The sequence below is a fragment of the Lathyrus oleraceus genome, chromosome 5 (genome assembly GCF_024323335.1).
Source record: "Lathyrus oleraceus cultivar Zhongwan6 chromosome 5, CAAS_Psat_ZW6_1.0, whole genome shotgun sequence".
Classification (NCBI taxonomy): domain Eukaryota; kingdom Viridiplantae; phylum Streptophyta; class Magnoliopsida; order Fabales; family Fabaceae; genus Lathyrus; species Lathyrus oleraceus.
In genome coordinates this window covers 641,383,229-641,399,625 of record NC_066583.1, presented here as the reverse complement: position 1 = coordinate 641,399,625, position 16,397 = coordinate 641,383,229, and the positions used below count along the sequence as shown (strand labels likewise).

The window sequence follows — 16,397 nt, the reverse complement described above, 5'->3', positions numbered from 1 at the left end:
AATGGACATGTCCGCCTCATTTAAGATCGGTCTATAAAAATCCAAAAAAGACATAGCGAGACAGACATAGTTGAAGACGCGGGCTTAAAACGTTGTCTCGTCCGACACTAAAAGTGAAAAAAAACAGGGTGGGACGAACAAATTATAGGCACGAGTATAAACCTTGACCCTCCCCCTGCACTAAAGTGCGGGGAAAATAGACATGTCTTACAAGTCGGACCCGTTTTACCACTCCTACTCTTGATTATATGAATAAGATAAAACATTACATTCTAACCTCTCTCTAGGATATCACTAAAAATATTAGGAGGAAATTGTAATCAATAAATGCTATTCAAATATAAATTTTGAATACTATGTACTAACATTTTTTCTTCTTTCTTCTATGTACTAACTTTTTTTCTTTGGTCTGAAATGTATGAACATTGAACACAAAAATGGACAGACAGCAACATGTGTGGTTTCCTTTTATCTATGAGCCTTCAAAAAATATCCGGTCTGTTCTAAGTTTTCTCTTCACAGCTTCTATCTCCTTCATTTGTTTCTGTAAAGAAAACAAATTAAGTTAAATAGTCTAAACAAGTCAAAAATAAGTTTGCTCGACAAGATTGAGGAGGATTCATTGGCAAAAAAAAAACACTCCACCTCACATAAGGCCTTCCAACATGCCTCGGACTTATCATATTGATGCGCCCATTCAATTGCCATTGCGTATTCAATTGTATTGGGTTGTGAACAATGTGATGTTGATACAGCATTTCTCTATAAAAAGCAAAGAACACATTGTAAATCATATTTTCTTGTTTGTAGTAAAACGAATCGATCAGCAAGTTGAGTTAGACTACCATCTCTCGGCTTTGCTTGTGATGCACGGCTCTACTAATAGTCAGATGGCCAGTGAATGTGCTTTGCTTGACTGGATCTCTAACACTTCCCTTCCTGGCAGTCACAACCCTGCAGGAATCTTACAAACATTATATAAACGTAGAACAATGTATCAAAATGTTTAAATGCTAAAAAAACAAGTTAGAGCCAGTCTAGTATTTACTAGATGTTACTTTCTTTCCATCGCCAAAGGAAAAATGCATATGGTTTGCATTATTCAATACTTACCCTACAATCAACTATATTATGTTATTGATCTTGGTTGTACGATCTCATATTAACGGGGAAAATTATTTAAAGACGATTTAGTGAAGGAGTAATATGAGTTGGTCGACCGATCTCAAATCATTTATCAGATAAGTTAATGCGTATAACAGAAGAGAAAAACAATGAAATAAATGAAATACCTCCCATCTTCAAGAACAAGGCACTTCCTTGTCAACTCAGATATTGCATTTGCAGCTGCATCTTTTGTTTTGAAAATAACCAATGCTCTACCTGTCGGTGAATGAGAAAACAAAATCAATAGATGATTTAACAAAAACTATCGTATAGCATGGAATTTGATGTTTTTTATCATAACAATGAAAACCAACAACAAAAATAAAGCATGAAATCTGTAACTACCATAGTATACATTGGAAGTCGGGCTCGACTCTATCATCCTTGCCTCAACCTTTTCTTTGAGTGCATGCCAAACAAGATCCTTAACAATCCGTGAAAAAAATTAGATAATAAACAAGACAATTAGACACATAAGAATCCACACATAACACAATCCCACGCAACATTTTGCATATTCTAATGTATCAAAAGTACTTCCTATACTATATTGCACATGGACTATATCGGCCTTCAACTAATTGTCGAGACAGGAGAAAAAGCTGAGTCCTATATACCTCAATTTCATAGGACGTGTAGGATGGATCCAGATTACTCAGTAAAACAAGGGTATCCAACTCTTGAGCTTTCTGTAGTCTTCCTTCCCAAGGCTACAAACAAAATTATCATAAATAAAACAAGCATAACAATTACTTCATGTGTGTGTGTATACATTCTAATTTGACCAAACATGATTGGAAGTAGAGATAAACACAGGAATCAATACAACGATCATTGACCAAGAACTTCATTCTGTTTTGCTATGCCATAAACTCCATGTTTGCAATACATAAACAGAATTCCTCACTGATTTTCAAATCCAAATAGGGTTATATAAAATAATGATCCAAGCATTTCACATGGAAAATTAATTTCTCATAAAAGATAATATGCCAGAAATTCCAAGTAGCAAAACACCTGATAATGTCAACCAAAATCCAGTAAAAGAAGTAAAGATATTCTTATGCTTGTAAAACAAGAAAACGCATGGAATAATGCAGATGATAGTTATAGGTAAAGACAAACACAACCTGCTTAATATAGCTTAGTTTTAATCATCAAATAGAGAAAAAATCAACAGCACGTGTAAAATATAAATGAAACTAAAAAAGCTTAGAGAAAATGTAAATCTATTTAGATACTAACTAGACCAAGAAAATTACAGAGTGTGGAAGTTCCAAAAAAAACCTCCATTACAAACACAATTTACATATTATATTAATTTTGGTACAGCTACAAGCTCTTTTCTCTTTTTTCCAAATAGCCAAAAAAATTATTTACTAATAAATTCATGCTATTGATCAAAACCTGAACCAAGAGGCCACAATCAAAATAAAGAAATAAAAACTCACCATTTTCTTAAACCACTTTCTTTTCTCCTGCAGCAATAAAAATGTGAGTTAGTAAAGGATTAGGCGGTGGCTAGAGTCATATCTATAGTATATTTGAAACCACATTTACAAGTTAAAATTGTGAATGTTCTTTTGCTACCACCAACATTCCCAATCTTTTTATCTTGCTTAAGAACTCATGTTATAAAGTTAAGTCATTTATATCCGGTGAAGAAAGAAAATTTTGAAATCATGAATATACAATGATGATAAAACTTCATTAGTTGAAAAATATTTGCTCCGATGAATTTCTAAATGCACCAAAACAGGAAGATAAACTATAATGTATCCATTTCATTCATCTTATCTAGGAAACTAGGATTATTGTGTGATGAAAGCAATAAATTTTGTACAAAGACAATGAAACAAAGCAAAACTACAATTACTATAATGATTTTGAGACTCACTGCATTTGGCCTTTCAGTCACCTCAGTAACTTTCCTGTTTTGGTTGACACTTCCATCCTGTCTAAATTCTTCCTTCCCGTCAAATACCTCTTTCTTTTGGTAGTTGTTAATTTGACCAATGACTGACTTCTCTTCTGTGAACTTCCTCTTTTTAGACGGATAAGAATCTAAGAATCTTTTTGTCGATACATTCTCCGAAATTATCATTTCATCTTTATCTTTAACTTTTAAATGCAACATATCAGAAGGAGCGATCTTAATCCTAACCCCATCTTTATCTTTAAAAATTTTAGAAGGTCCCATCTTTATCTTTGGCGAGACATTTTCAGAAATTCTCAATTGATGTTTATCTTTAACTTTCCCATGCAAGCTATCAGAAGGACCAATCTTAATCTTAGCTCCATCTTTATCTCTAAAGTTCTCAGAAGTTATCTTTATCTTGGATGAGACATTCTCAGAGGTTCTCAATTCATCTTTATCTTCAACTTTCAAACACAACATATCAGAAGGAGCAGTCTTAAAATTGGCTTCATTTTTATCTCTAAAACTCTCAGAAGCTCTCAATTCATCTTTATCTTCAATTTTCAAACACAACATATCAGGAGCAGTCTTATTATTGGCTTCATTTTTATCTCTAAAATTCTCAGAAGTCCTCATCATTATCTTTGACGACACATTCTTAGAAGCTCCCAATTCATCTTTAGCTTCAACTTTCCGATGCAAGATATCAGAAGGAGCAATCTTAATATTGGCTTCATTTTCATCTCTAAAATTCTCAGATGTCCTCATCAGTATCTTTGGCGAGACATTCTTAGAAGCTCCCAATTCATCTTTATCTTCAACTTTCCGATGCAAGATATCAGAAGGAGAAGTCTTAGTTCTAGCCTCATTTGCAACTCCATCTTTATCTTTAATATTCACAGGAATTCTCTTCTTTATTTTTATTTTTTTTGTCACTCTAGGAATTTTATTTGCCTCAAGATGCCGATAATCACTGGTCTTTTTATCCCCTTTCCTATTAAAGAATTGCTCCACTGCAGAACACCAACATGGAATGGTAGTTAATGGAAACAACAAATTGCCGTAATTAAGAAAATCAAGTGCACCATAGGAACAGGTCAAATAGTTACTATATGTGGTGTGTCCAATTTAATCAATGAAGTTAGCAGGCAAAAAACAATGCAAAACATTGATAACTGACCTTCAATTCCATTAATCGTATCAGGAAATTTATCATCGATAGCACACCTATCAACATTGAAAGTACATTTGAAATAGAAATCTGCTTTCTTTCGCTCTGTTTCAGATGGTTTGGGATTTCTCCTATCCTCTGAAGTGCAAACAACACTGCATTTTCCAATAATTGATTCCTGAAACAGAATTTTGAATGGACAAAATAGCACGATCAGACTAACTTTGTGTGAAATGACAAACTCACTTTTCAACTAGTTCTACAAAACTACCATTAAGGAGAAGAGGCATTAGCTATTCCCATAATGATAAAGTCTAATTTCCCACAAGAGTACATTCAAAAATTGTTAGCTAAAATTCTATTTACATCAACTTGCATAAACACCCTAATCCAACCATCTAAATGAATGTCAAGAAGCACTTATGGATGATATCTTCAATAAGATAACACAGTTCATGATATTTTCTATCAGCATCTCATAATCATCACTTCTTCAGCTCTCAAAACTACAAATTGTTTTATGATGAAAAGCTTTTTATCAGCATCCCATAACCTCCCATGTCATAAAAATAGCTTTTTATGATGAATAGAAGTTACAAATAACCAAGTGATTATGCAGAATAGCAATTTCAGCTAGTGCCAAAAAGTTGCATAAGAACCAATATCAACCTATCAAGTTAAACAGATAAGGAGGTCAAAGGTTCGAACTCCGCCCTCAGCATAAAAAAACTAACAAAGCTAACTTGCATTCAAAGACATACTATACTCCCTCCGTTAACGAAATATAAGCAAAAACCTTGAGTAAAGAACAGGTGTATCTAGTTAAAAATTAAAATCACATGCATCAACTTTTCAAATGTTCTTTTAGCTACTCATTACATGTATTCAATCTATTTTCATCTCAGACATTGAGACCCCACCTTAAACTAGTCCAAAAGTCCAGACATACTCAATCTTCAACTACAGTACAAACACCACATGATGACAACAATAATCAAAATCCCAAAAAACCAAAAGAATGAACTAAAAGATTACCAATAAATTGCAATTGGAAACACCTTTTCCATTTCCAGAAGCCAAAAACAACTCATTCCAAAGAGGCTGATGACTCCCAAAGAAATTCCGAATTTCCAAAGGCCGAAAAAACCAAACAACTTCAATCATCTTTCTCCCACCTGTCTCAAACATCTTCACAAGCTTACCAACAGAAGTCTCAACATGATCAGTATGGAAAAAATAAACACAATCATACAGAAAATAGTCAACACCGTCGTAAACAAACGATTCATAGAACACTGTATCTTTGTTTCCAACATCAATTTCTTTCCTATTCCCCCACTTGAAATCGCCAACATCTTCTTCCTCACAACAAGGGTTTGATGAAGGTGGCATTTCAAAAAACAAAAAAACTGAAACAAAAAAAAAAATCACAAAAAACAATTAACAAAACGTACTATAAAGTATAAATAACAAGGTGTAAAATCACGATTATGATATGATACAAAGTTTAGAAACCTAGGTTGAAAAGAGAGAAGTTGAAAATGGAAAAGATGAAAACGACAACTACATTGTCGTTTTGGAGTTTTCGTAGGGAGTAGCATGCAGAAAGTGGAGTAGAAGTAGCATGGCTTAGTGATATTTTGAAATGGGTCGGGTCAAGTCAAGTCATGCTAAAACGAAATGAAGTTGAAATGAAGATGAAATGAAAGATGAAATGAAGTTGATTCGTACACACACAGAAATGCATTTCTTCCATTTTCTGGTTTTGGTTACAATGCTAGTTGCATTTCACTATTTGTCAGGTTCTCGCTTTATTTCTAAAACTGGTTTCATGCATTTTCGTTTATTAGTTCTTTTGTTATCATATGTTCTTTTAATGCTCAATATTATTTATTATATGGGCCGGGCCAGGATTTCAAAAGTTTTTGACTTGGAAACTTTTTATATTAGGAAAGCACCACGTGAAAATATAAAAATGATTTCAGGATCTGAAGGTACATCTTTGGACGCATCCTAAGTCAATAGAAGTATGATTTAATGGAAAAAAATTACGAAGATGCATCTCTGAGAGTTGCTTGTACATAACGCGCCAGAACCCTTCTTCCTCACTTGTGAAAAAAATCTCTAAAACACTCTCAAAATCACATTGTCTCAAAATCAACCAAGCAACATCAAAGTTTCTTCAATCATCACAAGACGACATTATAGAACTCATTCAACTACATCAATTTCAAAGATTCCTCACTTCTTGTAAGTTTTTTATTATTGTAATTTTTTTTTAGTTTTTGTATAAATTTGTAGAAATTGATGATTAGGTATTGAAATACATAGTTTATGCATGTTTGATAGTTTATACATTATGAGAAATGTGTTTCATAGTTAAAAGTAATTATCAATGCATTAGTTTTTTGATCCTAGTGGTCTGCATTAGCGCCATTGACGAAAATGAAAGTTACAGGAGAATCCAGAGATGTATCTCTGTATTTTTTCAACGTTTAGATTCCCATGAGCCGGATATGCATCTTCGTATTTTATCAGTTTGCTTTTCTTGCTTGTAATAATTGTGTGACACTTGTATACTTTACTTACAAGCATTATGGTTGATATAGACGACAGATTGAGGCACTGCAGGATTGCACAGCATGTGTCTTCCTGGAGGGAAAAGAGTCAGGTTTCACGGGCTCATGTTCCCTCTAGCCCGGTTGATGCGGAAGCGTCGATTTCTAGGGCTCATATATATCCGCCTTCTTCTTCCCGCAATAGACAGGTGTCACCTAGTGGCGCATCAATGCCTCCGTCTTCTCGTAGGTGACAGGTTTCAACTACTTAGGCAACAGAGGTACCCGAGTCACCAGAGGTACCTCAATCACTAATGTAACACCCCTAAAGCGAAATAATGTGGATTTAAAACAACTACACACATAGGGTGTCACGCAAACACAATATAAACCTGCTCCGTAACACGGGTTAAATAAAATAGATGATAATTTAAACATATATCATCACATACTCACCTTTACATAGGCTCATCGCAGCAAAAAAACAGCCAAATAAAGTAAATCAATAAATGATTAAGTCTAATAACATTTTATTTTAAACATAAAACTTTGGCAGAATGCCCCTCACATCAACAACTCCAAAAGTAATAATAAATAATAAAAATGTAATGTTCATCCGCCTAGTGTTACAAAGCAGCAAAATCAAAAATATCGCATAAAACATGACAAGAAGAATAGCATCAGTGACATCCTTCAACTTTTAAGCATCTACTCATTTACCTATTTGTATGTACCCTAAGAAGGAGAGCAGAACCGTACAAGCAACAAAAAGGTGAGAATACGCTCGAAATATATATGGTGCAAAAGTATGGAAGGGTAGCTTAAGAAAACATCAACAATCCCAAATTTCATTCATACTATTTTAACATAAGTCATTCATATCAATCACATAAATATTCTCAACCACCAATATCAACATGATCATTCAATTACATATGCAAACAATGGATACAATGTACTAAACACTGCGACTCTACATGCATGTGGTACCATTATGGACAACACAGGTCCATCTCGCTCCTCAATCCATACCATTGGACCAGAGCACACTAATTCACTACTAACACCTTTAGTAACGCTTCACTGATTTCCATCTTAAACCAGCTACTCGCTCATGAATCCACACCATCGGACCAAACACACAAAAACTGGACCGAAGCACGTACACCATGATGCATGATTTTCAACACTATACACTATCACCAAATTATCACCATACAAATCACCACAAGTATGTGCAACATCATAACAATTTATTAATTCTACAATAAATAATAACCACACCAAAATATCTCCAAACAGTGGTCAAACAATAGCCTAATCACGGTACAACCTCAAAAATCAGAACCGATAACTCGATTCCACACAACGGAGCAAATGACGCTCATTCTAGTAGCATGACGGGTTGCTTGTCACCAGAGCATCGCTCGTCATCCGCGCATGCCACCTCACACGTCGTCCATATGACGCTCTGTCGCAACCCGAAAAATACGGTATGCGAAAAAACAACCGGCGAGAAAGAAAATGACAGAAGAGTCGCCACCGTGCGTTATTTATCCCAAAGGAGGGAAAGGAAACGCTCGAAGTAAACCTGGAGAAAGGAAAGGAAAAGACAAGGTCTCGCAACCAAATCTTGGGTTCGGGAGTCGATTATGCGAAGGGAAGGTATTAGCACCCCTACGCATCCGTAGTACTCTACGGGATCCACTTTTGTTGTTTCTTGTCTAAAGGGTGTATGTTTATCTAATGTACTATTTACTAAAAGAAAGGGTCAAAGAAAATGACTCGCACGGATGTCGCATCCACTGCATACGTATCTCATCTGAATATGAGAATCAGAGTCTTCGTAGCTCGGCTACCTAGGGGTTAAGGAGGATGTGTGCTCGCTAAGACGTCGCGTCTTATGCCTACGTATCTCATCGGGAATGAGAATCAGAGCAAAACGTAGTTCAGCTAACTACGGGAATAAGGGTCTCGATTGCAACTAGGGCAAGAGAAAGGGAATGTCTCGATCGCAACGAGGGCGAGAGAAAGGATCGCAACGAGGGCGAAAGAAAACAAGGATTAGTTGTTAGTCGTTAGTCAAACTCGGCAAGACATCGCATCTTGTGCCTACGTATCTCATCTGAACATGAGAATCAGAGTTGCCGTAGTTCGGCTCACGCACGCCAAACAAGACAAGACACCTACACACAAAAAAGGTGGCAAACATGGAGCCCGACTGCCAATCACTGGACTTACATCAGCATCCGAACCAAAACACACACAAAAGGGCAAACGTGGAGCCCAACTGCCAATCACTGGACTTACATCAGCATCCGAACCCAACAAACCCACACTGGAACCCGAATGCCACTTGATGGACTTACATCAGCTTCCAAGCACACAACAACCAAACAAGTTAATAGGGAGTCGGGAACTCGAGCCTATAACTGTCAAGCACACACAAAAAGAAAAAAGAAAGGTGCCCGGAGTGGTCTCGCACGACCACCTGCCTACATACCTCGTTTGGAACAAGGATCAGGGCGATGTAGTTCCCCTACATAGGGATTGCCATCTGAACATGGACTTACAAAGGAGGACACCAGTTGTGTCAAAGGAGAGTGGGCAATGTGTCCACATCCTAGCAGTAGGTGTCGCAGCTCGCTGAATCGAGTCTTAGGCGGTTACCTCTTTGCAATAGGATGGACTACATGCCACAAGATCGGAGACGCTCGGAAAGGTCTAGAAGTGGGGGAAGCTCTGCCCTAGAGTTGTCATGCAATATGTACTTAAGTGTTAGGATTTACAAATGGGAATATCTACCTAATGTTAGCATGCAAAGAATAAGGGAATCCTACCTATGTTATCATACAAAAGGATATGGGAATCCTACCTATATTATCATACAAAAGGATATGGGAATCCTACTTATGTTATCATACAAAAGGACATGGGAATCCTACCTATGTTATCATACAAAAGGTTCTATCTAATGGGTGCTACCTAATCGGAACAAGAATTGACGAGTGGAGCAAGGAGAGGTGCTAGGAATAAAGGTAGACGGCGATGCATGAAGCAATCGACTTACAAGGTTGATGGCGATGCATAAAGCAATCGACTTACAAGGTTGATGGCGATGCATAAAGCAATCGACTTACAAAAGGGTGGATGAATACGTGTTGGTTCTGTTAGGTTTTGAAAAAATGATTACTCGACGTTGGATCGAGGTTTTGATCTTGTTTTGAAATGGTTATCGGGTGTTTATTTTATTTCTTGTATTAACAGATGAATAAAGAATGAAAGAATAAATATTATACATTTCATGGGAGAGGGATACATTTGTTATGAATGGGGGTTGACATGGTAATCAAGCAATATAAATATATGCCTCATACACCATACAAGTAGGCTACAGTTAATCAAACAGTTAAGATATAAACAAGTATATAATCGAATCAAACGATCGAAGAATGAAATAATGAAGCATTAAACAATGTATGAGTGTAAGTGCAAGGGAACCGGCTCATTGTAAGAAAGCCCAAGAGTAAGCTATGTGAGGTCGATGGCGATGCTTAAAAAGCAATCGACTTACAAGGGTGTAAAAAATGGGCTCGATATTAAATCGAGAAAGTATGATTTTTATAATTTTAAAGTGGTTTTGAATGAATGATGAAGTTAAAAGAAAACAAAGTTTGCATTATTAACAAATGAAACTGTGAGTATAATAAAATTATAATACAACATAAACATGAAAAAAAATGAATGCTAAAAAAAGAAAGGAAATGTTATATGTGGGTATCGAACCCACCACCCAAGGGGAGATGAGACTCCTTCCCCTCCACCCGGCCATAGGCAATCAACTATTAAACTAACAACGACCAAACATATAAACAAGAACAAATAAAAAGAATAATGATAAAAAACTAACAAAAAAAGAAATGGGCCGGTGGAGTATGTCAAACCCAATGCCCACGAAGCAGTGCCCATATCACCAAAACAGGAAAAAGTCAAAAGTCCAACGGTCACCCTAGCCGCATGGCTGTTGGGTGACGGAAGCAGAAGAGATTTCTCATGCCCATGCCAACTGTCGGCATTTATGATGGGTGGCAGACAATAATCAAAGAGCACACAGAAAAACGAAAAGGCAATGCATTAGGTAGCAAGCCTTGTTCATCGGTCTAAACACCTTGACCTTTGAGAAACCAAACAGCTAAAGCAAACAAAAAAGATAACTTGCAGAGATTATAAATCCCAAGAAAATTTCCTCTGCCATTTTTAAATAAAATAAGAAAGGGATTTATTTCTTCATTCTAGATATCAATCTGTTTTCATCTTAAAATACACAATAGAAATCAAGAGAAATCAACAAACGCAACATGAGCGGCGGTACTGCTAACTCCACACAGAGACTTCGATGAAAACATAAATTGGAAAACAACCATGGTTCCTTCAGAAGGATGAAAAGCATAATCGAAATGCAGAAATAGAAATTTCGGAAAGGATGCTAACCAAATACGGTGAGATTCACCGACGGATGGAGGTAACACTTCTCGTTCGTCCTATGCTCCTTGTTTTTGCAGAAATCTTCTTTCCTTCTTAGTGAATAGTAGTGGCTACTCTCTTCGTATTCAGTGGTGGCGGCTGGAAATCAATAGGGTTTAGGGTTTTTTTTTCTATGTTTTTCGTTGTCCTCCCTTTACTGATTCACTCTCCCTCTCCTTTTATCTTCACAGCTTTAGGGTTTCATCCAAGAAGTATCCCAGCCAAGGCCTTTTGGTGCTCAGAAAAAAGAGTGGTCCTTTTTGGTGTATGGTTCGAAAAAATGGTAATCTGAGCCACGCTTTTCTTCATTGTTTTGTCTGGATTCCAATTTGGGAATTTTCTGGATGTTTTGAATTTTACTGCTTTGGCTGATTACTTACCTTTTTACTGCAGTGAAAATAAATGGAACATGGGTTTGATTACAGCTCTGTTTTTTTGATCATGTCTTGGAATCCATCTGTCTCGGAAGCTTTGAGCAATTTGATGGACCTGTTTGTCATCGTGCTCTGTCAAAGACAGCATTGATTCCCTAAAACTCTCCATTCCACGGCAAGGAGGGCCGCTCTTGATATGTTCCGGTGTCAAAACCTTGCCTGCTGCCAGATACTCCAAGACCTTAAGAAGCTTTCGAAGTATTGGACCTTTTTTTTGAAGTCTTGCCTGTACTGCTTCATGATCTTATGCAACATCTGTAAGCCATTTTTACTAATTACATCATTCAGCACGACTCTAGATTTTGTTTTCAGAAGAGCGTCAAGGATCATGGAAAGATCTCGATTGCTCTGAATTGCTTCACCATTTGGCTAGTTTTAGTTGTGAGTCTTCTATGTTAGGAAGTGTCATCATGTAGATAACTCTCTTCCTGTACTGTTTTGTGCTGGTAGTGTCTAGCCTGTATTTTTACTAGCATCATGGTGTCACTTTCTCCATTTTGGGCTCATGTGCAATTGAGTGTTTTGATGTTAGCTTGGAAATGTTAAATGTGGAACTTCACAAGTGAGCATTGGCTTTGAAAACTTGGTTAACAAATTAGCTTAGGTTATGTTATGTCATTGGTGATGGTTATTATGCATTGATTAATGACAGGTTTTGGTGTTTTAAATTGGTACATGTCAAGAAGGATCATTGCAGTAGGCTGGTTTTTGGCTTTGGTCAAAGGACAACTGCAATAGGCTTATGGCTAGATACTTGGTTGATTGTGTAAAGCTCATGTTGGTTTGTTGGCTTGTGATGTTGTTGTCTTGACTGTTGCAGGATGCAGGACCAGTGTATTGCCAATCTTTCTATACCAGTTTGCAGGGTAACCTTCATAAATCACTTCCAAATTCCTGCATCATGGTCTTGTGACCCTGTTATGGTTTTGACTTGGTTGTCTGCAGGTTTATGGCTAATGCATTGGATGCTCAACATGGTAGCAAGTCATGCAAATTCACTGCTTTGATGTGGTCTTATTTTGGATCATTACAGCATGATGCGGTGATGCATAGTGTACAAGATACCAATGTTTTGATGGATTGCAAGGCCATGATGTAGGTTTGTTGTTGTCTGTTTTTCTCTCTTTTGCAGTTGGCAGGCAATTGCAGTTCAGTTTCATTGTGTGCAGTTGGATTTGGAGCGTCTTTAAAGTTCAGGTGCTCAGGGAGATGATCGGTCTTCTTTTGCGTTTCGTCTGTTGGAGTTCATTCGGGTTTTCAGCTGTGATCAAGATCTCGCAACAGTGGACTTTCTTTCCTGGTGTTGCTGCAGAATTCCGGAGTCTATTGCGGTTCTCTTATATTTTCGGTTCAGCTCCATCGCTAGATTGGGTGGTATCTGGTCTCTCAGGCTACTGTCTGTTTGAAGTATTTGGAGTCTTTTCTTCTTTTTAGCCTTTGCTTTTCATCTGGTGTAGCTTAGCTTGTAATGGTTTGAATTTTTCTGAATTAGTGTTCTTTGTTTCTTGTACTTCTACAGCCCTGTATTCATGTTGCAGAATGGTTGCAACTTGTCTTGACTTTGACTCCACTGCATTGCCTTGATGTGGAGTTTCATAGGATGTCCTGACTTGCCAATGGTTCTACAAGTGCTTACCAACATTGTCTCTACGTTGCAACATGGCTTTATTTTGCTAGGCTTATTGGCTCAAACTAAATTCATGGCATGATGGCATTGAAGATCATGTACAAATAGCCAAAACAAAATCAAGATGGAGTTGTAAAATGGGATTAGGACTAGGATTGGACAATTGGTGGTTTAGGATAGAAAAGAATTCAAGTTGACTTTGGTCAAAGTTGACCAAAAAGTCAACTGTTGACCAAAGTCAACAATTGGTCAAAGTGTCAATTTTTGTGTATTTTTGTATGGAATCAAATGTAATGGTTTAGAATGGTGTGAAATGAATTGAAATGGTTTGAAAATTGATTTGAAATTTGGTTTTACTATTGGTTTAATCATAACTTGAATGTTTGACTCTTGAAAAGAAAATGACTTGACTGATAATGTGTATGAACAAAACCAATGAAATAAGACCATAAGGTTAGGGTTTTGACATAGTATCCATGAACCAATAACATGACTGGCAAGTGATTTGAAACACAAGAAGCTTGATTGTTCAGATGACCAAGACCATATGTGCATTAACAATCACATGAACAAACACCATGACTTTGGATCAAAACCACAATCCTCATGCAAAACCAAAGTAAAGCTAGGCCAAGCATGCCAAACCAACATAAAAGATTCAAGACCAAAATCAGGATATGACAGTTGCCCCTATTTAAGCGTCTTCAACTAGAGAATATGAAGCAGGATGTTCTTCATATGATTGATCGCTCGACTGTGTGAGTCGAGAATGGGATACAAACTGCAAGTGCACAGTTCTATCGCGTAGTTTTAAAAGATATCGATCCCACAGGGACTTATGAATCGATGTACCGTTATCTAAGGTTACTACGTAAATCTAAGGTGAAAATGTTTGATTGTTTGGGGAAGGGGGCTAAGAGCTAAACTAATATCTAGATTAAATATCAATAAAACGGATATCGGTATGTAGTTTGTCAAAACTAGGGAATCAATTCCTTGTCGGTCTCTCGGTTTTAAAATAAATCGTTTCGACTAACTTTATTGGTTAAAGGTTTTATCTCAAACTCTCGCTCTGTTGAAGAAACCATGATCTTATGTTAATGTTGCTGTCACTTATAATTAAGTCAAAAATCATATTTTGAAAACAATAAAGTTGCAGAAACTCTTTTTAAGAAAATACTGACCGTTTTAAACACCCTTATCTCAAACTTTCGCTCTGTTGACTTAGGTTATACAATTAAATCTAAATGCTTAACTCTCGTCCTCACATTCAATCTTTAAAAATACTTTTTGGAAAAAGGTCAGAATTTAATTAATTCTAAAACTTGCTCTCGCCCTGAGATAGATTTAATGACTAACTTACACTGTCCAGTTAAAACCTCAAACTCTCGCTCTGTTGGTTTCAACTTCTTTATGTCTTTTACTTTTGTAAAAAATCTTGTTATTAAACCTGTAAGTTAAGACCATAAAAAGATTGATTCTAATTTTAAGTTTGAATAGACCGACTTAGTTTTGATCCCTCTTTCTGCTTACTTTACATACCGATACCTAGGCAAATTAGCCAGACATGCTAAATAAATAAGAATTATTATCATGCATACACAGACTCATTTCAGGCAGGCAATGCAAATAAACAGTAGAATAAAGCATAAAAATTAAATAACAATTAAAGAACCTGAATGCGTAATACAATGGTCTTGAACACTCCACCACAAGCCGGTAGGATTTGTTCTTCGATTCTTCAATTAAACAGTAAATTAAATCAAGGAAATAAAAAAACTCGAAAATAACGTAAGGTTAAATCCGGTATAAAGTTGCCCAGTAGTTTCCGGTGTAGAAACTACTACGCGAAAAATATCTAAAAGCTAAGAACGGGGAAAATAAATTGCAAGGGAAAAAGAAAACAAAGCTTGCAAAATAAAATAAATAAAGTGAACGATGCTGGAAAGGAAGAAAAATAGGCAAAGGCGTGAAAAAATAAATTTGGCAGAGCTTCCGCAAGACTGAGCGTGCAAAAACTGTGTGTCTGGAAGTTCCCAATTTGCTGCTATTTATAAGCTGCTGGTGTAACCACTTTTCAAGGGTTTCCGCGTGCATGGTAGTAGGCTTCCGAGGGTTAAGCGTGAGTGGAAGTGGGCTTCAACGTGGTCAGTTGAGTTCCTTGCGCCAAAAATATAGAGGACTGGTGTGACGTTCGTCACACCATGTGTGACGTCCGTCACAAGGCTGCTTCGCGTGACGCTCGTCACGCGTCCTGTGACGTCCGTCACAGGCACAGCATTGGTGACTTGTGCGCTTTGGGCTGGGCTTTGGCCTTTGGTTCCTTTTCTCTCCTTTTTGTTGCTTTTTACCCCTCCTTTTCTTCCCTTTTTCACTTTTGCTTCAAAATGGGTACCTGATATAAACAGAAGAGAAATACTGCATAATATCTGATAAAATGGGATAAATTAGCGTAAATGATAAAATAATTTAATTGAATTAAGTCTTAAAAAGCGATATAATTTCGTGTTATCAAACTCCCCCATACTTAAATCTTTGCTTGTCCTCAAGCAAAATTCAGTATAGAACTTGTTAAAAGTTTTAGCCGGATGAAATTTTAAAGCACACATCAATTCGTACTAGGTTGCCAATGGATTTTTGTTTAGGAGGACTTGAGTTTAATCTTGACATCAACAACTACCGTTACAACTTAGATAACCCTACCTTATGCCGATCGGTTCAAGTACCCTATGATAGCTATCCTGGTTCCTTTAGTCTTATTTTGCCCGTTTTCATTCTAGCGAAATCACATTAAGCCCTTTATCCTTTCGCGCACATAGTGGAGTAACCGGTTAGTGACTATGATCCGCTTTTAGCTAGAAGTTCTGGTACATAAGTCGGATAACTTCATTATTCAGTCCATTGCAAATTGCGGGGGATCGAACCGTAGTCCGCCCTACCAAGTTCAGTACCAGATTCCTACTGAACCAATTCATAATGGATCTTTCGTATTGTGCTT

The 16,397-nt window shown here is 36.8% G+C and overlaps 1 protein-coding gene across 3 annotated transcripts; it reads right to left on the bottom strand.

Moving 5' to 3' along the window:
* Positions 1-223: 223 nt before the first annotated feature.
* On the bottom strand, positions 224-6,093 carry LOC127087543 (protein ANTI-SILENCING 1). 3 transcript variants are annotated; one of them, XM_051028436.1, is made up of 11 exons: positions 5,988-6,093; positions 5,292-5,665; positions 4,266-4,434; positions 3,065-4,098; positions 2,619-2,645; positions 1,785-1,877; positions 1,513-1,591; positions 1,293-1,383; positions 846-954; positions 646-762; positions 224-544 (listed from the first exon to the last, which is right to left on the bottom strand). In XM_051028436.1, exons 1-11 carry the CDS (start codon positions 6,010-6,012, stop codon positions 473-475), a joined length of 2,190 nt encoding a protein of 729 aa, XP_050884393.1. In that variant the 5' UTR covers positions 6,013-6,093; the 3' UTR covers positions 224-472. The 3 variants fall into 3 exon arrangements, with proteins under 3 accessions (XP_050884393.1, XP_050884392.1, XP_050884394.1); XM_051028435.1 differs by having other exon boundaries at positions 5,824-6,075; XM_051028437.1 differs by having other exon boundaries at positions 5,772-6,074.
* Between the last annotated feature and the right edge of the window lie 10,304 nt (positions 6,094-16,397).